At 32.5% G+C, this 26,022-nt stretch overlaps 2 protein-coding genes across 4 annotated transcripts in view; one reads left to right on the top strand and one right to left on the bottom strand.

Annotated features, from left to right (window-relative positions):
- The window catches only part of LOC148283947 (rho GTPase-activating protein 15-like), a 162,063-nt gene extending 137,537 nt beyond the window's left edge, over positions 1–24,526 (bottom strand). Inside the window, exons 1-2 of one of the 3 annotated variants that reach the window (XM_088242915.1) lie at positions 24,254–24,526; positions 9,662–9,865 (exon numbers count right to left, since the gene is read on the bottom strand). In XM_088242915.1, coding sequence (XP_088099041.1) covers positions 9,662–9,778 — 117 coding nt within the window. In that variant the 5' untranslated portion in view covers positions 9,779–9,865; positions 24,254–24,526. Of the gene's footprint in view, positions 1–9,661; positions 9,934–24,253 lie in introns of all 3 variants that reach the window. The other 2 variants (XM_088242914.1, XM_088242916.1) reach the window with 2 other exon arrangements.
- Positions 24,527–25,441: 915 nt separating this feature from the next.
- The window catches only part of LOC148283946 (uncharacterized), a 28,113-nt gene continuing 27,532 nt past the window's right edge, over positions 25,442–26,022 (top strand). The window contains exon 1 of the mRNA XM_088242918.1: positions 25,442–25,534. The gene's annotated coding sequence lies outside the window, so the exon portion shown is untranslated. The remainder of the gene's footprint in view (positions 25,535–26,022) is intronic.

The raw sequence follows: 26,022 nt of genomic DNA, 5'->3' as shown, positions 1-26,022 counted from the left end.
GATATTTATTTTATTTACTAAAAGAAAACAAAAAAACAATATTTACAAATAAACCAAAATTATAGGCCAATTATAGTTTTCTATGTATAACTCCGCATCACTTAACTCTTAAAAAAAAATTGACAGATTATTTTTGAGCTAAGCAAAATAAAGTAACCGACGACAATGTAGGCAGTTACGCTAGCTCGCACCACTGCCACTGTCAGAGTTAAAGGCCAAACAGCGTTACCGCCACTATTTTAAAAGCGGAAGGTATTTAAACAATTTGGCTGTCATTTCAGTATTGGCAGTAACCAGCCATTATAAATCCCATTTACCAAATTATTAAAAAATATATATATATATATGGAAATATTTTTAAAAAAAAACCTTCTCCTGCACAATTCACTATTTGTCGCTTACGTTGTTCTGCCGATTATGGCTCGATATAGCACCAGAATTGAGGTATTTATTTTCTAAAGTGTCTTATTAATTAATTAGTCTTATGTTTAGAGTTGTAAAAACTACCATAGTTTACCAAATCGCTCAGTAGTATACCGGAAGTCTACCGTTTTCTACCGTAGTTTTGGTAGTTTTCGTAGATTATTTTTTAGGTAAGAAATATTAGATACATATTTTGATAAAATAAATACTTTTTTACTATGATTTAATTATTCTTGTTTTATTTTGAGCCCCTTTCCGTCTTGCCCTATGATCTGAAATGAAACAGTGCGCTTTGGACGAATATAATGAACCATTACTAATAAAGTGGTTAAACGGCGATTTTAAAAAATAAAATGTTTTCTATGAAAACTACAGAAAAACAGGGTATTCTAACGTATTATACGGTTTCTTACGCATATATAATTTCTTTCTTTAAAATACCAATGGTAAAATACAGGCTTTATAATCAAATAGTCATTTTATTAAGAAAAACGTTTTCTACCAAAACTACCGTATTATACGGTAGAATACGCTTTTTACAATAAACTACCAATGATATACTACCGGCCTTACATCTCTACTTATGTCACAAGAATATCTTAATAACGCACACTGGTAGACGAGTCTTCCACTCAGCTTTTTCAAATTCGATGGGTTTATTATTATTACATATAGTTAATTATTATAGGTTTGAAAGGCGTAAATCAACACAAAATATGTGTCCTATAAAGGGTTAACTGAGATTAATTTATATTTTAAACCATGTTTAGTGAGCTACTGTTCACAAGAGCCTACTTAAAATACGAAAGAGAAACAAGTTAATTTTGATTTGAGTGTAGAGGACAGTTTAACAGTTAAGACAGCAGTGACTACACCATCTAGAGGTTAAGATTTTTAAATTCAAGGTAGTTACAGCGCATGCGTCAGATCATTTGATGTTTGAGATTACAAAATGCGCATGCGCCGTAAGGTGAAATGGCAACACTTCAGAAGAAACGTTACTTCTATGAAAAATAAATATAACTTTTTCACTTTTTTCGTTGATAGCCATAAATATCTTCGTGAAACACGTACCGACATGTTAGTAAAACCGGCTTCGTTATACCTCGGTCGACAGAGATAGTAGAAAAGTTAAGTATACCGTCTCGATACATACCGATGAAGATTACGTTTGTAATCGCTCCCCAGGTCTGGCTAATGTAATGAAAACAATAGGAACAGTTCGTGAGTGCGCTGATTCCATGTGAATAAGTATTATTTTATTAAAAAAATCGTGTACAAATTCCGGGCCATAGGCGAGTTTTTATTTTACCAATTGTATTGTTTAAATAACTGCATTTCTTTTCATTATGTTTTGTAAAGGTATCACCGATTCGAGCAACAATACACTGCACTCTTTTTCAATATGTTTTTTTTATAGGAGCAAAAATTCATAAACCTTTCTTGCATACCTACGAACAGGCCATGCCTTTGTGGGATTTTTTTTTTGTGGGACAGGGCTTATGACCTGTCATTGGCTGGTTTAATTGGCCACTTTACACTCTGTGTAACATTCACCATTCTACCTACATTTAAACATCTATATTCCTTAGATTCTTCCATCAGCTGACGTTTGTGAAGTTAAAGAGCTCGATGTCAGCAGATGGGAGAACCGAAAGAATATAGATGTTCAAATATAGGCAGAATGGTGAATGTTACACAGTGTTTAAAGTGGCCACTCAAACCAGCTAACGACAGGTTATAAGCCCTGTGGGTGCCTCGACTTTTATATTCCCTTCTCTAAAATGTTCTTCATCTCTGTTGTAATATGTTGATTTTAACTACAGCTCCCTAGAGGGTTGAATCCAGTTCTTGTCTACTGTTAGAATATGGACAAACTCAAAACATTATTTTTTTCTCAAACTCAAACAAACATTTATATTTATTTTTCTTTACTTAACATTTTATATACATATACATTAAATATACATATAAGGGCGGGCATATTGCCTTAAGGCAATTTCTTCCTACCTATCCAAACCGTTCGATTTGAGAAAATTACAAATACTTGAACATATTGAACCTTACAATTTTATACAAAAATTAAAAACAAAGATTAACAAAATAAAAATATATTAATAAAATAACACTATACTATAAAGAGAGGAGAGGGGGTGGGAAGGAAAGAAGGATAAAGGAACAATTTAAATATTAAGATAGTGACATTTCAATCTTGACTTAAATTTAAATAAAGAAGAGGCGTCTCTCACATTAGTGGGTAGATTATTCCACAATCGAGCGGCTACTGTTGTGAAAGACGAGGCAAGAAAATTAGAGCGGTGACAGGGTATTAAAAAAGGTTCTCTCGTTACTAGAACGAAGAGATAGTCCGTGTTGTGAAAGAGGTTGGAAGAGCTCTCTCAGATAAACAGGCGAAGTGGGATTATTTAAAACATTGTGAAGAAGTGATAGAATGTGAATGTTTCTTCTATGCCTGATACTGAGCCAGTGTAGTTGCGTGCGATACTCGGTTATGTGGTCAAATTTGCGAAGGTCAAAGATATAACGTATACAAATATTCTGCAACCGTTCTAACTTATCAAGTAATTCAGAGTTAGCATCTGGATAACATACATCCGCATAGTCAAGGAGTGGAAGAAGTAAGCTCTGGACTAATGTTTGCTCAACATTGATTGGCAAGAAATTCTGTAATCTTTTAAGTTAGTGCAAACTGCTATAAAGTTTACGAGTTTTCAAGTTTCTAAGTTACAAAGTAAGAATATTAAGATCAGGTTCATATTTCAAAAGGAATGCAAAGTACCGTGGGGTAGCGGAGCAAAACTCGCGTTTCGTCACGGTTGTTACAGGTTCGATTCCAGTCGCCGGTCACAAATACTTAGCTAGTGGAACGTTAAACTGTTAAATTAAATCAAGAATATCATCAGAACAGTTCACTCAATGTAAGTTTATGGGACAAGTACTACTCTCGAAACAGTATTAGCAATAGGATGATCATTTTCTTTGGGCCTTACTCCATAAACTTGGTATAAAGTTACGTCAAGATATAGCGGTATAATTCAGATGGGAATAGGCATACCATCCTTATTATAGTTATTTCGTTTTTAAAATATCACTTAAACTCTAAACTTTATTTTTATTTATTTATTGACACTTTATATACATATACAATAAATATACATATAAGGGCGGGCATATTGCCTTAAGGCAATTTCTTCCTACCTACCCAAACCGTTCAGTTTGAGAAAATTATAAATACATGGACATATTGAATCTTACAATTTTACACAAAAATTAAAAGCAAAGATTAACAAAAATAAATATATGTAAAAAAATAAAAATAACACTTTACTATGAAGAGAGGAGAGGGGATGGGAAGGAAAGAAGAAGGATAAAGGAACAATTTAAATATTTAGATAGTGACATTTCAATCTCGACTTAAATGTAAATAAAGAAGGGGCGTCTCTAACATTAGTGGGTAGATTATTCCACAATCGAGCGGCTACTACTGTGAAAGAGGAGGCAAAAAAATTAGAGCGATGACAGGGTATTAAAAGGGTTCTCTCGTTACTAGAACGAAGAGATAGTCCGTGTTGTGAAAGAGGTTGGATGAGCTCTCTCAGATAAACAGGCGAAGTGGGATTATTTAAAATATTGTGAAGAAGTGATAGAATGTGAATGTTTCTTCTATGCCTGATACTGAGCCAGTGTAGTTGCGTGCGATACTCGGTTATGTGGTCAAATTTGCGAAGATTAAAGATATAACGAATACAAATATTCTGCAATCGTTCTAACTTATCAAGCAATTCAGAGTTAGCATCTGGATAACATACATCCGCGTAGTCAAGGAGTGGAAGAAGTAAGCTCTGGACTAATGTTTGCTTAACATTAATTGGCAAGAAATTCTGTAATCTTTTAAGTGAGTGCAAACTGCTATAAAGTTTACGACTAACTTCGTTAACCTGATCGTGCCACTCTAAATGCTTACCTAAGTTTTTGACTGAAGTCATGAATGGAATTTCTGTACCATCTATTTTGAAAAGAGGAAGTGTGGAAAAATTCACTTTTGAATACATTTGTTTACTACCAACAAGTACAATTTGGGTTTTTGTTGGATTTATGAGAAGTCCATGTTTTTTTGTCCATGAAGTGATATGGTCGAGTGCAAGTGACATTACTCTATGTGTTTCAACAATGTCGACGGGCTCGAAATGAATATACAATTGCAAATCATCGGCATATAAATGGTACAAACAGGGGAGGTTTTTTGTTATTGGATTGATAAAAAGGTTCATTGTCATTGTCAAATAAAAATTTTAAAAATAAAAATGTAAATAAGGGCTAGATTTCTTATTGTCCATGCGCTCTGTAGCTGCAAGACGTGTTGGGATATTTATTTATTGTACAGCGCCCTTGAGGTAATTTTCACAAAAATGGCGCTATATAAATTATCTAAACATTATTATTATTATTATGTAGAAGGATAATGACATTCCCATCCTTATTTTACCACTATGCCTGGGCGTAACATAAAACCAGGTTTATAAGTACGGCCCTTTGTATTATTACATAGATTTAGTAACCGCATTAGCCTCGTGTGGTTAAAAGTAAGCGAGTTGGTACTTCTTTTAAAATGATTTATTTATTTTATTAAATAAAAAGGTCTGTTTTATCTCGTCTGGTTAGTGTAGTCATCATGAGCTTTTAAATGTGTCGGCTGTGTAATTTTTCAAGTGATAAAGTAAGTGATTGTAGTGTTTGAGTCTATAGTATAGTATTTTCAACTGTCCTACGTTTGTTTTTTTTTTTTTAATGTGGTAGTGTTGTTGATGACCGGTATTATATTTGTGTATGTCAGCATTTTTGGTTAATGTCAAGTCATCGTCGTATATTTCCCAGTGCAATTGTGTGTACAATTTTTACTGTCGCAATTCAGTTAGTTTTATTATTTTATTTTGCAAGTCGATTCCCAACTTATTCGCGAATAGCTCGGCAACGTTTTCAGGGTTACGAAGTGGGTCGTTCGCACTCTTTTCCAAAGTTTCGGATATCATTACAGAGTTCATCACAGGGTTAATGTGTTTTTTAATATTTATATTATTTCCAAAATTTGAAAAAAAAAGTCTACAAAAAGGCACAGTAACCCAGAAAACCCGACGACTGAACGACCGCGAAAATAAAATTAATTTAATGAGTTATAACGAAATGCTGGATCAAAAACATTCTGTAGACGTTACCCTAGACCAGTGGTCGGCAAACTCATTAGTCGAAGGAGCCAAATATCAGTGGTACGAGAATTAAGATTTCTTTGGCGAGCCAAATTTATTTTTGTAAAAAAGGTTTTAATTATGTGTTAGAAGATTTGCGTATTCTCTGTATTTCCACTAAAAATTCTTTGTGTTGGCGACAATCGACCAATTGTGTTGACAATCTTGATTACTAGTTCCAAAATATTGCATTTCTTCTGGAGATGTCTTCTCACAAAGCGTTTCTTGGTGAATGATGCAACGATAAACAAGTATCTCGCGATGATAGAAACAGAACCTTTTCTCTCTAGTCACACTTTTTGTCACATCTGTTAAAATTAAAACAATTTTATTATTGTAAGATGATGTTTCTCTGTCCATTTAATGACAGCGTATATCCTTTCAGTGGCAATAATCTTAGGATTGTGGCAATACTCTTAGGAGTTCTTCATTAGAACCCGTTGACAAAATAAGCGAAGAATGAAACTTGGGTTGTGTGAGCCGCACTCGAGTGGCTAAAGAGCCACATGCGGCTCGCGAGCCGCGGTTTATTTATTTAGGTTTTAGATTCATTATCTTTTTTAGGAAGGGATAATTTATTTTCTTTTTTTTAACCAGTATCAGCGTTAATTTTTCTGGTAAGCTAGCAATTCACTTCTTTATACCATTTTTTATTTCTTTCCTCGAGTTTTTGCGGAAAACAGTTGAATAATTAGGATCTAATGAATATAAGGGATGAATTAACCTTTAACTGTGAGGGTTGCGGTGTACTTAAGTATTTACATGTTGATGTAGTGAGAGTACTGACAAAGAGACGGGACGTCTCGCAATTAGTAGACACGTAGAATTTGGTAAGTGGTTATGTATTAAAATTTACTAGCATTAGTTTACATTTCCGAGCCTGAACGTGTAAAAAGTTCCCGAGGGGGGTACCAAGAACACCATAACTTAAATGCTTTAAATACACATTAAAAAAATAGTAGTATTTTTCAAACTCTTTCATAATTTTTTAGCGAAATCTATTCCTTTTTCTTATAAAATACGATTGCGAAAGGATGCTGTATCGCATCCCGCTGCTCTTTAAGTGACACGTTGGGGAGCACTGATCTAATGTCGCGCCACCTATTAGCGGAGTTGCACGGCGGGGAATCATGAAGGAGAATGCATGTAAAATGTAAAGCAAGAAATCCAGTGTTTTGTGATTATGGCCGGAAATTTGCGCCCAATTAGCAAAAAGCACATGTGCAAACTGACTAGCATATCAAAGATTATTAAAGTGTAAAGCGAAAAATTGTAATGTTTGCTGTTTGCACAGGGGGAAAGTAGAGACAAAGTTAGTTATTATTGAGAAAATTCGACAGAAAACCATTTTAATAATTTTAATATATTCTTAACGTTACGTAGGATTACGGAAAAAATAAAACCCATATGATGATCATTTTTTTTTATTTATTAATATGCTACCTGGGGGTCCTGAGATACCCCCTCAGGTCCGGAAAGGTTAAAAGTATGTTATGTTTCAGAAGAATATTGTGTTTGTATACTTATTATACTTTTATATTATTTATTATACTCATTTTAACAAACTTGAGGTAATCCTTGCAATTAAAAACAGATTGATGCTTCGATGATAATACATGTAGGTTAGGATTTTACAATTCGTTAATTCCATAGAATGGACATAAGTACATCTTCTTTTTTATACAATTTCCATATTTTATATGTAATATTATGTAAAATTGTCGATTATCGAGCCTCCCAGGGTTATGTTCATTGAAGCAAAAATTTGATTTCCTTTTGCAATCGGCCATTACTGCATACAATCGCTGATAACATTACATATTCCGTTAATTAAATTCAGTATCCTGTTTATATAATACGTATTTGATAATCATTTACAACATCAATAATAATGGAAAATCGTTCCTTTTCGCTTCTTTAATCGTAACAAAAAAAATATTCATGTTGAAGGAAGATTAACTGATCCGAAAATGAAAACCTTTGCTTAAGGATGGGTAGTATTTATTTTATTTATTTGGCACTTTATATACATATACAATAAATATAAATATAAGGGCGGGCATATTGCCTTAAGGCAATTTCTTCCTACCTACCCAAACCGTTCAGTTTGAGAAAATTATAAATACATGGACATATTGAATCTTAGAATTTTATACAAAAATTAAAAACAAAGATTAACAAAAGAAAAATATATATTTAAAAAAATAACACTATAATATGAAGTGAGGGGAGGGGATGGGAAGGAAATAAAAAGGATAAAGGAACAATTTAAATATTTAGATAGTGACATTTTAATCTTGACTTAAATGTAAATAAAGAAGGGGCGTCTCTTACATTAGTGGGTAGATTATTCCACAATCGAGCGGCTACTACTGTGAAAGAGCATTATTTGAACATTATTTTTCTGTCACTCTCTCGCCAATGCCTACTCGGTAATGTGCGAAAAAATAACTGCCCCCTAAAAGTGATCAGATTTTCTTGGATTTTTTTAAGAAAGAGTATCAAAATGAAGTTTTCTGTGTAAGCATCTTTTTGTTTTTCAAAATTTTGTATCACATTTGTATACTGTACGTCCCTAAGACAGCAGATAAAATTGGGCGCTTTTTTAGGCTTTTGGATGGTCCTAGCTCCCCATAAGAAACAATTTATCAGAAAAGCAAAACAATAAGGACATGCCAATGATAAATATCTGTAGTGTGCAAAAAAATCACTGCTCTTGTGTCATAATCCAGGAAGAAAATATGGGAATACGTTTGTATGAAGAAAAGTAAGACCACCTTTCCTCTTAAGTTGTTTGATGAAATATTATATGTTGACCATACTCGTAAATAAAATATACATTACACATTGAGACTTAGTAATTTAAATTCCGCACACGAATTAAAGAGCGAAAAAAATAAAACTAAAAGTATTCATCTAATGATCGAAATGAGGAACTTCAGCCCTACGGGAAAATGGATTCAAAAAATGTTTTCTTGCGCGCGGTAAAAATTAGAGCATTAAATTGTACTGTAAAATTTCTTAAAAATGTACGAAAAAGATCATAATAAATATTTTAATAAAAACGCACTTCTTTGAATGACGCCACTGGTTCATATGAACCATCCAATGATATGAGAGCATTGAAGGATATCCGGTTCGGTCACCGTAAACGAAACAATCGCAAGAAATGTCATAGAACAACCTCTGACGTCGCACGCGGAGTTATTTCAGAAATACAAAACTTTAAAATATCATAGCGCTGATAATACGAGAGATAATTTTTTTTTTTTTAATTGTCTTAGTTTAATATTCTATTAACAAATAAAAAAGAAAGAAAAGACATTGAACTTCCTCATTGTATATAAGTTGTTTTAATACTTGTGTTTTTGTTATTTGATAAGTTTTATCATAATATGTCCAATTCAGATGGATATTTATTATGAATAAGCCCCAAACTCAACATGGAAGTCTCATAAAATAAATTATAATAATTATAAACTATGAAGTACCATATTTATAGTATCTTATGCGTTGTAGTAATTCAAAACAATATTTTTACGTTCTTATCTTAAAATATAGGTATTTTAATATCTAGTTATGTCCATATGATTCCTTTTGGGTCATTTTTTTGGTCAAAGATCCTAAAAGTATTTTTATGCAAATGCTTCCTAAAAGTATCGAATTGAAAGATAACAAAAAAAAAAAATTGCAGAAATACGTTAACACAAATAAAATCAAAATTATTTAATATAGGTAACACGTGGAACATAACAACAACAAATATAACGTACATTCTTAAGAAGTGGTTATCTTTGAAAGGGAGACTTTTGAATTTGTATTTTTAAATATTTATATGTTTTCAAAATGGTAGAATGCGGAAAATTTATCTGAAGTAGTTGAACAACAACCAAATGAAATTATATTGTCGCCTATGCAACAGAACAAAACACGTGATAGTTGTAAAATATTCAAAAAATCCATGCAATTCCCACCTGTTCATAAGGATTATCTTCCAAGAAGCTGTCAGCACTGCTTGTCCTAGTTCTTCCTCCAGCTATCCTTCGTCCGTCAAGCACCAGGGACAGCTCGTCTAGATATCTCAAGGTCATCTTAATGACGTCGCCGACACAATTTGAAACTAAATCACCCGAAACTTCTTGTCACATCATCAAAATCACTAGGGATGAAAACACCAACTTCAAAAACACAGAGGACTAAGTATTTACAATAATCACATTGGCGTACCACAGGGTGTCGACTAGGTCTTGTTTAATTTGGAATAAAATCAAATAATGTTTTTAATCAATGTTATTAAGTATTTGTATATAACCACTTACCGACTTTTCTATGTCTACCGGTTTCGAGACGTACCTGTCTCTTCGTCAGGACACTAATCAAACCAACGTGCAAAACCCACTATACGCCTTCACCATAGTTGTTGCACAAAAACATAAAACCAACACGACATGCATTTTAATAAGCATATGCACTGTAAAACCTATAAAACCTATTAAGCTTATCCCCTCCCTCCATCCCCTCTACTTTTTCCATTAAATCTCAAACAACAGAATATTTTCATAATTTGATCCGTGCATGTTTGTCCTAATCAGTGCATGTGCTTATTAAAATGCATGTCGTGTTGGTTTTATATTTTTGTGCAACAACTATGGTGAAGGCGTATAGTGGGTTTTGCATGTTAGTTTGCATGTTAGTTTAATTGGTGTCCTGACGAAGAGACGGGTATGTCTCGAAACCGGTAGACATAGAAAAGGCGGCAAGTAGTTATATACAAATATTCAATAACATTTTGTAAAATGTTTGACCACAAAATTAATGCTTTAAATATTAATAATGTTTTTACTACAGTTAGTACTCTTAAATCTTAATTCATAGGATATGAAAAGATAAAGACTATTTTAGTAGTGCATATACAAATTGCAGAACGTCATTTATTTTTTGTAATGTAAGCAAGGTGATCAATATTTCACTCAAAATGCCAGCCGAGAATTGAATGCGAGACCTAATGTATGGTAGCAAAATACGATAACTATTAAATTACATAGCTGACTAAATATTCGCTGACTCATATGACAGAAAATGGAAAAATATCTTGTGCAAGATTTGACCCGATGAATATTTTGTCGTGTAATACACAAATCAAGTGAAATCTGTGATCATAATCAGAAAAATTAGAGTTCGTCTTATTTTCAGCAAATATTTGAACCGCACGCGTAAAAATTGTGTGCTCACATCCCACACCTGTAGTACCGTTAACTGTTAACTTCAACTGTCAACGCGTTTTGCTGTTGCTTGTGTCACTTTATTTATCCTCCGTCTTATTTGTTTTACTACTCTATTTCTCTTCGCGCCTTTTTTTCTGGAAATGATTTTGAATAAAGTTCACGATCCATGTTATTTAGAAAACCTGATTTTATTTGTTGATCGCAAAATAATGTATAGTTAGTTGTCAGTAGTTGCGAAATCACAAGATAACTAGTTTTGTCGTCTGTAAAACTGCCCGTTATCTGTCATGGCGCCAAAAACTTCTACGCACTGGCCATGCTTATACGCAACTTTCAATACCAGAAACAGCCCCGTGTAAAAGAGCCAATTAACTGACCCAAGAATATTGTAAAGATCTTAATCAAAGTTAAATGCAAGACATTTAATTAAATTTCGTGTAATTTGTTTGTTCAGGTGAGATCTAAATACCAATTTTCTATCCGGACGTCTTGATAATTATTTTTCCAAACCGAATCATTAAAACCGGATTTACTTTAATAATTTTTTAATGACCGGCGTATATATTTATGATTATTGATTTATTTTGTTATAACAGGCCTGAATTGTGGAAAAGGAATTATTTAACAGCTCTATGATTTTTTTTTCAAGTATCTGAATTTCAAAATATTATGTCTCTCGTTTGAGGTGATACGATGTTACATCACCGTATGTAAATTATTTTTTAGCACAGCCTATTAAGAGTTAAGAAACGAATAAAAACAAATGAGTCAATTCAACCTAATTGAGTGTTTAAAAAGAAAATGATGACAAAACATTAAAACAAAAAAAAAATAACGGCTAATATGTAACAAGGCTTCATATTGATTACTATTTTATGTAAACATTCAACTATTTAAATTTTTTATGCATATATTTTGTGTGAAAAATACGTATGCTTATACTTTAGTTCATAATAACGTTTATATTACTTTTTAAATTCATTTCATTGATTCGACTTTTTTTTTGTAAAGGAAAAATAAGAAACCTGCTGAAAAGCCGGTTTCGCGGTTTAGTGAATTTATTATTTTTCCTTTTATATTTTCTGTAATAAAATGTGATAAAAAAGGTAATGCTTACAGTCGCAATAATGTTCCTAATTAAAATCATCATGTTTGGTTTCACGTGTTCGTATTTATTTGACATTTAATCATCGATGTGGCCATATATGATGCAAAGTTTAGTCGCATGCAAAAATTAAAAATCCACCAATTAAACACTCTCTAAGTGATTATATATAATTACAACCTCACTAGGAATGTAAATTTTTTTTTACTAAAGAATGTGTAGAACCTTTAAATTAGGGATGTAACGATACATAATTTTGCCGATACGATACCGATACCGATCATAGTAAATAATCGGCTATACCGATACCGATATCGGTGGCTTTGTAGAAATAGAAAAAAAAAACAAATAAAGAATGAATAATTGTCTTTATTTTGGATAAAAGTTACCTATATTTTTTAGAGACTGAACCTTGAGAAGGTTGTAAACCAAAATGTTAAATTAAAATTCGAAGAAAACATTTATTTGTATGGAATAATCAAGAATAATATCAAGCAATCAACGTGCTAATTAAGAAAGTAATTATCATTCAATCACACAAAGTGGTAAAGTAAACCGATACACAAGATAAAGCGAATATTTAAAGTTAAGTTTTGATAGATTTTTGTTAAGAAAACAAAGTTTGTTCAAATGATTAGCAGACAATCTGTTACGCAAATCATTTTGTATGAGACCTGCAGTTGAAAACAGACGCTCTGAGGCAACTGAGCTCAGTTGATAAGACAAGTATTTTGGCTTTTCAAACTCTTAATATCGGCTGTATATAATCGGCGAAGCCGATATATCGGCCTGCCGATTATATCGGCCAATATATCGGTATCGGTATCAGAATCGTTACATCCCTACTTTAAATAGTACTAAGATAAATTGTAAATATGCATGTATGTAGATGATACTGACTTTTCTATTGATTTAATAGAAAGTCAAATTTCACGTAACATTCCTTTTATAAGAATCTCTATCTATTGTTTTGCAATGGGAAAAATACGTTATGTAAGATCTTATTATTAACCTTTAATATAATACAGATCAAATTACGTTTTTCATTGCATTAATAAGCAAAACTAAGACAAAAAATGGGATTGTGCATGTAAAAAGAAAAATGTATTTTTCACACACTAAGATAACATGTAAGTTATGAAAATGAATTTATACGTTTTGTATGTACACGAAAGCATTATCTGCTCACTGGACAAACAGCTGTAAACTCGGGAAGTACAAAGTACAAACCTTGACCATCTAACATCAGTCCGTATTTTAGAACCAGAATCCCTAACAAATGTTTTTGACTTACGGGATAAAATTAATGTAAGAAGAAATCGAGAGATTAGTCTACCTTGTGTTTGCTAGCTATCCCCGAGTTTCCAAGGTCGGTGACTTTGCACTGCAGTATATAGTCCCTGGATTAGCATGGCACCAGCAGTGTGAGACTGATCATCTTGCTTCCGTGTACGAGGTTTGATAAAAAAATACGCGGAATATTTAAATTTCGAATGTAAATATGTAATTTGAATAGCCTATTTTTTTCCTAGTTTGATAAACATGTTTATAATTGATCTGTCAATTTTAGGACATGTAGTTTGTGAGGAAAACTAGTGAGACGCGTTTTGGATGTGACTGGCAAATTTACAAGATTATTCTTAGAGTAAAAATCATAGACGCCCGCCGACGATTCTCAGCTTATTCGCGATTCGCGACTTGCGACAAAAAACCCGAGACCGCATTGATGCACCCACCACCATATTTACCAGACTGGATTTGCCCCCTGAGAATTTTTCGTGTTCCGAAAGATGTATACGTTTATTTATGTTAATTGTTAGTGTAAATATATTTTTTTGAATAAAAAAACAGAGGCATTGAGGGGATCTTGAAGGGTGGGGACAACGTGTTGGCCTATGTTAATATATTAATCTGCATAGAGTTTGTATTCCTTAGGAGTATTTATAATAACTTTCCTCTATGCGCAGCTGACAGAGAGTCCCCCAGGACTTCTGCTGGTGGATGATGGGCTTAAAGATCTCCCCTCAATGTTCCGAAAGATGAAGGACGACGTTTCGCGAGTGTACAGGAGAAAAAGAACGAAGCCTATGAAGCCTATGTAAAAACTAAAATATGTTGTATGCAACTACTATGGGGAACAGGAAATCAAAATGACATAAACAGACTACAAAGACAGCAAAATAAAATATTAAAGTTAGTATGTGACCTACCCTATCTAACAGCAACTAAAGAACTTTTTAAACAAACTAAACAATTAAATGTAACTGAACTCTTTAAACTAGAATCCTTAAAATTTATTCATATATTAGCCACTGATGTAATTGTAGACGAAGAATTAAAACTTGAAAAAAACTGTAGTAAACATGAACACAATACGAGAATATCAGAAAAATATCATATTAAACCTTTAAAAACGAGAAAAGGGCAATCGAGACTAATAAACCATGGACTGAAATAATACAATAAACTACCAGACAAAACTAAACAAAAGACTCAGACAACCTTCACAAAAGATGTTAAAAATATTATTATTAACAGTAGAATGTGAATTTCAAAAGTAAAAATATTTTGTAAAATGTATGTAACCCGTAAGGGTTTATCAATAAAATTTAAATAAAAATCGCTGACGGAACTGAAGCTCAAACCAAAAAATGCGTTCCAGAAATGTTTAGAGGATTGGAAAAAACGCTGGCATAAGAATATTATATTTGATCGTGATTACTTTGAAGAGGACAGTATAAATATTTTAATTTTTTTATATTCACAAATTTTGTGTATTTTTTTTTATCAAACTGGAATTATAGCTAAAACGTGACGATAGAGGCATGACATTAATGATTGCTGCTGATAATTTTCACATCACTCATGAAGAATTTTTACCAAATAATTTTGATGGTTCTCAGAGAGTGTTTTAACTCATTCGATGACATTGTTCAAATTAATCAACATAAAGTGAATTGTGATCATATTTTTGGTTTTGCTATCGTAACACGTCCACAAATGCGTGCAATATAAGAATGCAATGTTATTTAAAGGTATAAAGGAGTACACCTTATGCAAGAGCTTAAGTGTGTCGGTGAACGCAACAGCATAACACTGATTTGAGTACCAGGGCCGCGATTATAAAGGCTATCTTCATCGGTACATACCGAAACGATATACTTAACTTCTGTACTACCTCTATCTACCTCGGTATGCTCTACCGACTTGTCATCTCTACATCATAATGATCGAATCTAACCGATGAGCGACACCGAAAATTTAGTCCGCGTTCCTTACTTAATTAAAATTTAAAATAGTTCTCATTTATATTTTAAAAAGGCTTTTGTATGGACTTATATATTTATGTATGGTCCCAAATGCGTTTTTTACAACTCCTGGGAGCATAATATCTACTAAATGTGTTATATGTTTTATTATTCAAAAAAAAAAAAAAAAATGAACGCCGACGTTTAGTGAACAGCCTAGCCTTCCAATTGAGTGGTTGATTTAACGATTCGGCGGCGACAGATATATTTTAATTATTAGTTGTTACTGAATGTTTTATTTACTGACATGCTTGAAAATGAGTGTCCGTAAGAAGATACGTGAAAATTTTCGAAACCGGTAGACATTAAGACCCTGGATATTTACTAATAGTCTGTAGTTGATCTTGAAATATTTTGAATTGATATACAAAGTGCCCTATTCATTCATTTCTATTTCCGCACCCAGTGGTGTATAGGACACTGCATAAGTAAACCAAATGCACCGTGTTTTGAGCATCATTACTCGAAGGTAAGATGATCAGTCTTACGCTTCAGGCACTAGTCCAGGAACAATGAAGTATTGCAATTCAAACTATCTTTAAAATCAATATTTCACGTCCACCCGAACGAAGGAACGAACTCAGGACCTCAAGAATAGTACGCGAACGCTTTAAATACTACACAATTTTCACCCGAGAGCAGTTATCGAGTCGAAAACACTCGAGAGTTCTGGTTCTTTTTCAAACACAGAACTGTTGTGCCCTTTGCAATATTACGTGTGCGAAAGAAAATTATGTTGATGAAAGTGAAAAGATACTCCGTAATCATTGCAAAACCAAACGTATTAAAAATTGATGGATATCGCATGAGTAAATTGTAAATCTTGTATTTCTGAAGGTATGATGAATTTATATTTAAATGGCATAAGAAATTCGCCATTCGCAATGGTGGCGAAGTTGTCTAATGGTGAGAAATTTCTAGAACCTTGTTCAGGGAAATTATAACGAATATCATAATCAAACTTTCACTTGTATCATGGGCGCCATTTGCATACACACAAGACAAGAACCATTTACCGAGATGATTGGAGTAATTAAGATTAGTGTTTGTTGACGTGACTGGAAATCGACAACACGAATTAAGCCGTTTTAAGGTAGTTTTAATTAGGCTTTTACAGAGTAATTAAAAACTTCCAAATGACGCCTTACAATCAGTTCTACATAAAAATGAAATCACAGATCTCATTTTTCGTAAAAATGGAAAAACCTGAGGAAAAATGACATTATTTTCTTCTTTTTCCTTGTTACAGAAAATAGACCTACGTGGTCTGTTCTCCAGAGGGTTGCTCCTCCTGTGAGGTGGGCTCCCAGCTATCCTTCCATATTTTGGGAGGTGTTCGACGAGGACGAATCTCGTAAGGCTGATTATGCAGTGCAATATAAGGGAGTCCGGTGGTGTCCATTCTTTGGACATGACCTTACCAGTCCCTCCTTCGCTGTCCACTGCATCTTACGATGTCCTCAGCCTCACATACCTCTTTTATTCTGATGTTCATTGCGCGTGCCTGCTATCATCAGTGTCAATAACTATTAACTATTAATATTTTTTGGCGCAACTAAGGAATAGTCCTGACTTAATTTTAAATCCTTATAAGGTCAACTTGCATTTTTGACAAAATATGTTATTTTTTCTCACCTTTTTTACGCAACATATTTTGTCCATTTTTACAAAAAGGCAAAAAAGCTAAGGTATATTGGATGAAAAATTGTTAAATGACCTAGTGTTATATCCGTAAAATATATAATGTGATTTTTTTTATTATTCAATACAATTATTAACACCTGAGTACCCGCGCTTATTTTTTTTACCTCAATGCTAGCGTGACCTAGTATAGTTATTGTTTCGGGTATTTTTTTAAGTAAAAAGGATATTAATCATAAAATATTATTCTTATTGTTATTTGTGTTTTTTTCTTTTTATATACTTTTTTTGGCTTGTATACATAATTTCAATACGTTTTTGATAAAAAAAAAATAACCTGTATTGGGTGTGCGCATATTTTGTTAATTAAAAAAAATGATTTTATTTTGTACTAGTTCAGTATGTATATATACATACATGTAATTTTTAAACTTTTTCAATTTTCTTTCCCAGATTGCATAATGTAAACATTATTTTGAATTTATTTCCATGCCTAGTATTCTGTTTATTTTGTTATTTTCAAGTATTTTTCATACCCTTTTTAATTTGTAGTATATCATAATTTTAATTTTTCTGCTTTTGTAAATAATATAATAGTTTAAAATTTAAAAACGTCTTTAAAAAAATTGTTATCTGTATGTCCCTAAATGAGTTTTTTTTTTTTAAAAAACTCCTTGGGAATATTGTATATAATTATGTATAATATGTTTTCAATACAATAAAAATAAATAAAAATAAATATTTTAAGGTAAAAACACAATTTCAAATTTTAAGATGGAGAAAAATTAAACATAACCTATTATTCTAGAAACATGGTTACAAAATAGTATTTTGGAAATATGGGAGATCAAGAAAAAAAAACTTAGAAATCATTTGTTTCATAGACTTGAGTACATATTACAGCCTAGTGATCCGGAAACACCCACCATTTAAATATTTTCTAAGTTCTTGGCCATTTTGTTTAAGTACCTAAAATAAAAATTAAATTTATGATTTACCAAAAACTATATAGGATAACCAAATTGTATACTGCTCACACTCGCCGTCTGCGTGGCACCGATTCTTAAGGTACATTTGTCCTTGAAGAACACACGGACGCTTAACTCACAAACTTCTACGGGTAAAAAATATCTATAAAAGTGTCACTCTGGATTACTGGATTGGTAGTACTCTAGTGTAAATATAAAATTATTGCCGTATGAAACATCACACCATATTTAAATAAAACTTTTTTCAAATAATTTAAACTGATATAAAGTTTATATTTGAAGCACTAAAAAATAAAAAAGGGAATCAATTCATTAATTACGTAAACCTTGACAAAGAAGCTTGTTTGCTTTGAAACCGGTCGGTGGAAAATAAAAGTTAGTGGTTAAAAACAAGGTTGTTTTATTTATTTTATTAATTTAAACTAATTTTATATTCAATTATAAAATTTATCTGGAACGCTGAACTGCATCAAAACTGAATTCCTCAATTAAAACATTATTTACTTTAACATTGACGAATTTCATTTTGTATCTATGAATTCGTTTCCAAATCTTAAATAAAACGGAAGATAGAAATGAATTATGGCAGGAACAACGCATTACATCAGCTTAATGTAATTTTTAAATTATTTAAGACTGCAAATAAAATTAACAATAAATTACTTCCATAAACAATTAAAAATTAGTAGAAAAACACTGTTTCTTATCTCAAATCGGACCTCCTACGCTATCGGAGACCTTGACTATATTTATTTTATTTTTATAAACTTCAAAAAGAGTTTTTAAAATACGCGTAAGAGGCGAAATTTGACCTTTGCGCATTGATAGTAATTTTATTTTTTATTTGAGTGACGCTTCGATGCATTTTAATTATTCGTTTATCGGCATATAATAATATCTGTCAGCTTTGAGGTCTGTAGTACTACCGTCATAAGAAAGAAGGACGTTTCTACATAAAACAAAAAACGGAGAAAATAAATATTTTTTAACTGGGAGACTGGAAAATTCGCTGTGTGAAAAATACTACAAAAATTAAGTATATTATTATGCGACAGTATGTATTATGGTTTGCCCTAACGGAATATATAAATTTACGTTATATATTTCATCTTCTTTTTAGTAACAAAAATTCAAGAAAATGTGTTATACTTCAATGAAAACAAGTTTCTAGCTAGAAACGCCCTTTTTATTTAGTAATTAAGTAAACGTCTTTCTTTTTTAGTGTTAATATGTCAATTTATTCTACTCAACTAAATAAAATAGACGTTACTGGCCATTTACTGCTTTTCAAACTAGTAACGCCGACCTAATAATCAATTAACTTCGAAACTACCAGCAGATCTTAAATTTAATTGAAACGAGTAGGTACATTCATTTCAGATGTTTTTAAAAACGGAATTGAAGAAAAATAAGTATTTTAATCAGTCTTTAATAATTTTATAAGTCAGAACACAGCCTTTTATATTTAGTAATCCTTAAGACTTTTTGCAGTTTAGTCTCATTTATTAGTGAAAATAATAGGGTTTTGGTTATTTTAGGAAGATAGATGTATTTTTAGTAGATGCGTATTTTTTTCCTGATTCCGAATATGTATTTAACACATTTTCGAAAAAATGTTAGATGCGTCCTTCTTTCTTATGACCGCAGTGTAGTCAGCGCGTTCGCTTACTAAGCGAAAGATTCGAGGGTCAATTACTGACATTATTGACATAAAAGATTTTTTTATTTTTTTTAAAGGAATAACTTGCTAAGCCTCTATTTCGAGGCTTGTCAGTAGGTGGGATAGAGGGGATATAGAAGGAGGTTATGAAAAATACATCACAACACCCAGACCAATTAAGAAAAAAATCTTTCTTGGATTTTTCTCTTGTAACTGGCGAATCGAACCCGCGACGTTAGTTTTACAGTTGGCCGTCTACCCAACTGCGCCACGGCGCCTGGACAAATTAAATTTAGAGGTGATTTTACACTGTTTTTACCCTAGTGGTTTATAACCTGGTTAGAGATCTTGCGTTCTCTGATAAATTATTTTTATCAATGCATAAAGATAAATCCTTGGGTAGTAAGCTCAATTAGAAAATTTGAGCACTTCATTTATATTAACATATTATGACAGGGATGTAGAATATTTTAGAGAAGGATGTAGATTCTAGACATTTACATGACTTATAACCGGTCATTGGCTGGTTTAGGTGGCCACACTGTGCAACATTCACTATTCTGGTTATATAACTTCAATCTGTTGATTTTTGTCACAAGCCCTGTAAATGCATAGACTTTCATACACCACCCTTCATTAAAAATTTCTCCATCTCTGTTGTAATACATTAATCTTAATAACTCGATAGGGGGTGAAATTCAGTCAATGTCACAAAAAATTGGACAAAACTCGACGGGCCTTACTTATAAACCTGGTTTAAAGTTACGCCTAGACAAAGTGCTAGAATAAGGATGGTATTCCATATTCCATAGTGGTAGATTAAGGATGGGAATACCATCCTTATTCTACCACTACAATAAGGATGATATTCCCATCCGTATTCCAACACTATGCCTAGGCGTAACTTTACACCTAGTTTATGAGTAAGGCCTAAATATTGTTGACTTTCTTTTTAGTTAAAAGCAAGTATGCAATTATTGCAAGTCGCGAAACTACCAAGAACCATTTTTCTCATATCTATTATACAGTATATTTATATAATATAATAAACGTTTATGTATCTGTTTTAGGCATTTTTTAAACAGGCGCCGTGCGCAGTTGGTTAGACGCCGAGCCAGTTACAATAAAAAAAAGTAAGATTTTTCCTCAACTGATATCTTCCTCTAAAATAGGCATAGCGGATTATTTTTTTTAAATTACAAAATAAATATATATTTGTGGGTTAAATAAACAACAATCAAGTAAAGTGGGGTCCCATTTAGTTCTACAATACGGATCTACAGTGTGTACTTTTCAAAACAGAGTTTCAATATGAATTGTATAAGGGTTAATAATTATAGTATTTATAAGTACCTGTCGACTTCACTTTTTCGTTTAAAAAAATAAAGCGGAAAATCCGCGAGAACGTAGAGAAACCGAAACCGGTTTTGACTTCTGTTCCAGTTTCGACCGAAACAGAAATAGAAAACTCTTTGAAAATGGGCCCAAAAATCTAAATATTTGGGTAAATAATAAGAACGCAAATGTTTCCTTTTATATATTTTTTTTAAACATTTCAAATCGCCCAAAATTAGGTGTTTTTATTTGTTAAACCTTGCGAGTTCCTTAAAATAAGTGTTAAATAAGATACGTAATGAAATAAAAGGAATAAATTTCATGAGCAAATTTGTTTATTTTCAGTGCATTTTGGTTCGTTGTTATTTGTATTTATATAGCAACCATTTGTTTTTTTTTATTATTTAAAAAAAAATTTTAATGTGCTAATATGTCTTCTTGCTTATACTGATCATCGTGGTTTCGGATGTGACAGGGTATAAGAAACACCTGTATATATTTTTTAAAGAATATAATAAATATTAGAGTTCTTACAATTTACCCAAATATTTTAATTTTGCTGGCCATTTTCAACGAGTTGTAAATAACTCACAATTAGGAATAACAATTATATAATATGTAACAGTTCTTCAATGCACGCTATAGGAAATTCAACATATCAACAATAAAGGCATTACAAAAACGTAAATATGAAAGATCTTAGAACTAGTAACTATAGTCAGCAAATCACCAAATCAGTCTTGTCTTATTTTGTATGTTAGACAATGGCAATACAATAACAAATTATTCGAATGGACAACAATCCAATAGGTACCACCCCCTATTGTGCTAATATTCCACCCGCATACAGCCGAACGTAAACCGACACATCCCGACCGCAAGTTTCGGCTGAGCCAAAGATTCGGCCAATTTTTGACCAAAACCGCATGTCACTAAAATTTATGAAATGAGTTAAATATGCAGTTCTACCTTATACGGTCTACGGAAGTTTGCGTGAAGAGATACAATATTTCTATAATAAAATTTGTTAATTTTGCATTATTCGAAGATACTGTAAAAAAATAAATGTCGCTATATGAAAATAGTCTTAAACGACTTAGAAAAATCTAATATGAGATGAAATACAATATGACTGGTACCGCTTTACATATTTTTTTTCTTAGTTTACGCATGTTTATTCTAAGGCACCAAAATTTTATGTTAAAATAGTAAACCAGTAAGAAACATTAATTAGCTCCCCTGCGGTCAGCTAATAGGAGCTTGCAACTCTTCTTTACGTAAACGCCACAGAATTACTATCATAAAAAGCGATCTTTCACGAGCGCATGTGATAAAATTATCTACTCGTATGATAGATGTAAAAAAATGTCGAGATCCAAGACCAAAGATAGATTATCCACTTTTTTATGTTACTATTATAAAACAGTATTGTGTCTTATGAGGAACTTCAGCCCAACGGAAAATTGGGTACAATAAATGTTTTCTTGCGCGCGGTATAAATAAGAGCATTAAATTGAACGGCAAAGTTTCCTGAAAGTGTACGAAAAAAATAATAAATAACATTTTATTAAAAACGAACTACTTTGAATGACGTCACTGGTTCATATGAATCAACCTATGATATAAGAGTTATGGAAGATTTTCGGTTTGCTTGTCGTGGTTGGACCAATGGGAAAAACTGATTGAGAATAACCGGAAAAGAACCTCAGACGTCACATGCGCGTTATTTGAGAAATACAAGACTTTAAAAAATCGTAGCGCTGATAATACGATATTAAAAATATATTTTTAAAAAATGCTTAGTTTTATAGTCTATTAAAACCCTTACCGGTCCAATGTCGAATCTCATTCGACATCGATTTTTTCCATATATCATACTTTAGAAAATTATAAAATATAGATAATAAGGCCATTACTATGTACATTTCCAAAATAAATCTCGTTTTTACTACAAATCGAGTTTTTTTTTTTTTAATAAAAAATATTAGTTTCTATAATTTTCCAAAGCGTGATATGTGGAAAAAATCGATGTAGAATGAGATTCGACATTGGACCGGTAAGGGTTAGTAAATAAAAAAAACCACTGAATTTCTTCATTATACTCGTATCCCCTTTCTATTCCTTGCGAGCATACACAGACCTGAAAATAACTATGCAGAGTTGCATATTTAATACAATTTTGTGGAAAAAATTGAAAACGGCTCCAAAGTCTTGCCAAAAAGCCCCGGGAACATGAAAAGGGGTTAATAAAAATTACAAGGAACAAAAAGTTTGAACGAGGGCAAAAGCGTTTTTTTTTCTTGTTAAATATTTCGACGGTGGAAAGGAAAAAGTTACTAAGCGACGTGTAGCATCTTTACAGAAAATATAATTATTATTTGTTATATTTAAAATGTTGTAGGAATTACGCCAAAATAATACGTAACACATAATATTTATGAAAGTTTTTATTAATTAAAAGTACTACAATAAAACTTTAATTGGCTCTTCTGTAAAGTTGCTACATGTCGTGAAGTAACTTTTTCATTTCCACCGTCGATTTATTTTGTCATGCTATGTTGTTCAATTTATTATTCGTCATTAGACATTTGGCATTTATGAAACCGGGCGGGAAGCGAATCGTAACAAAACTTATTTATATTGACATTCCGTAAGAAAACCGTATTTTAAAATTTAGTATTTTTCATCGTTTGTCTGTGTCCGGGCGAATGAAGAATACAGTTATGTGTGTAAAATCTAACCAGAATCATGGACGTGTTTTAGACACGGTGGCTGCTAACAGGTCTCACCCTGAAAAAGGAAAAGTGGAGAAAAGTCAGCCTCGTAGTGTAGTGGTTGGCACGTTTGTCTATCATGCTTGAGGTCTCGGGTTCAATTCCTGGCAGTTTAATATGAAATATTTGTTTTCAAATGTGATTTTACGATGAAATATTTCATTGTTTCTGGGCTGGCACCTGAATTGTAAGCCTAATTAAGTTACCTTCTTGGAACAAATGATCGAGGTACGCTGCATTTTATTTAACAATGCAGTACCCTATGCACTAACGGGTGCTGATATGATGATGATGATGTTTTTTTTAATATAACGATTTATCCCCAACGAAGAACGTTAACTATTTCACAATAATATTAACTATTATGTTACCTCCACAAAATGGCACCAAAGGCATAAAACTAATTAACTTAAATAGTTAAATGTAATCATCGATCGAGATAACTTGTAATATGTACAATTTGTAGGTAATGGATAAAAGAAAACAATATTGGTGACAAAAGATCAATGAGAATACAACATGCACTCACTTTGGTTGAGAACTATTTTTTCAACACACAAAACACTCCAAAACACAAATACTTTACAATGGCCGACGTCAACACTTAATTTTCGATCGGTACATTCAATAAATATCACAAAAAACAGTACCGCGCAAAAACCCGATTGTTGTGATGTATTTTCGATTTAAATGTTGTTATCATAAACGTCAAACCGAATGCGCGGCTAACATATTACCCGAGCGGCGCCGACGCTGCGCACGCAGCCAGCAACGTTTGGCCGTGTTTTCAAACTGATCTGTCAAACTAGAGAGGAAAATAATGACTGAGTAGCGTAGAACGCTACGTTCGTACTGACAGTATAATATATTTCATAAAACGGATCAATTATAACAATCCTATGCACGGCAGCGTTGTAGAGTGAGTGTTTTTCCAGTTTAATTTGCCAAATAATAGTCAAGAGTGAGTAGGTCCGAATCGAATTGCTTCATAAAATGCTGCGCTAACGCGCTGCTAGACTACCCACAAATGTTTCAAATTCAAAACTTTTGACATGTCTGCGTTGCATTTTGCATTGTATTTTTTAAATCCATTCAAGTAACGTAATATTTTATTTTGAACGCGTGTTTTGCCGCTGGCTATTTTAATGATAGCCATTTACCGAAGTACGTATCTATATAATTCGTGACGTAGTTAATGTCTCGAATGATCAATTATTATTGTCACGCATTTATGGAAAGAATTGTTTTGTATTCGAGTAGAAAAAAAATAAGAATACATCGTAATAGTGACAGTGATATATATAATAAAAATAGGCATATTACTAGTGGGAAGAAAATCGCATTTCAATTCGTGGGTAATCGCTTTTCGTGCCTTATTTCTTTAACGTTTATCATGATCAGACGCAAAAAATGCTTTTATTGCTTTACTGTGAAAAACAAAACATTCCAATTACAAACCAGTACAATTTGTGGAATAATGAGATATATTATTAAGTCCGTTTTAAAAAAAATTAACAGCTGCCTACTATTAGTAGGTATGCATCTTTTTTGGGATATCCCGTGTACGTTGGTTTTGAATATCATTGCAGGAGCCATCTTCAAGGTAAACTGTGTGTTTTGTAGAAAAAAATATGCGTTTATGTTCTAGTAATTTGTACCGTGTCGCAGTCGTCAGCAGGCACATTCCGTGTCATTTTTGTAGTGTGTAGTGCCGGGACATACACGGGATCACCCAAAAAATATACATCTTGAATCTAACAGCGACCGTGAAAATCTACACGCCTAGCTGCCTGCTAGTATCGTTTCTATGGTGAGTTACACAGATCAAAATATGATAAAAGGTAATATGTTTATCTCTTTCTTATATGAATGACTGCATGTGTATCGTCATTTGCCATCTCTTTTTTTTTCAAATTTTTGAATGCAACGCAATATCTTAGATCAGGCCTGGGATTAAACTGCGGCCAGATTCGCAATTTTTGCGGCCCGTGAGCTATGATCGCATTTCTGAAAAAAAAAAATATTTTTCCTGCCTTTAAAACATAAAAAATAATTATTAAATACAGCTTGCCCACCACATACCGCAAACAGCATCTGAGGACATACGTCTCCTTGACGGTGCCCACATGCACGAAAAATTGGATGCCCAATTTCAAAAAATGCCTAAGTCCATTTTTTCAGTTCTGAGATATTTCAAGTTTAAGAATTGCTCGTTGCCGAACGAGAAAAGCTACCCGAAGGAGCTCTCTGTAATCTGTTAGTCTTAGCATCTTTGTGTTGAAAGAAGGTAATCCAGAA

The sequence above is a fragment of the Micrasema longulum genome, unplaced genomic scaffold, assembly GCF_059751315.1.
Source record: "Micrasema longulum isolate JH-2025_06_02 unplaced genomic scaffold, ASM5975131v1 h1tg000177l, whole genome shotgun sequence".
Classification (NCBI taxonomy): domain Eukaryota; kingdom Metazoa; phylum Arthropoda; class Insecta; order Trichoptera; family Brachycentridae; genus Micrasema; species Micrasema longulum.
This window is presented reverse-complemented; position numbering and strand designations above follow the sequence as displayed.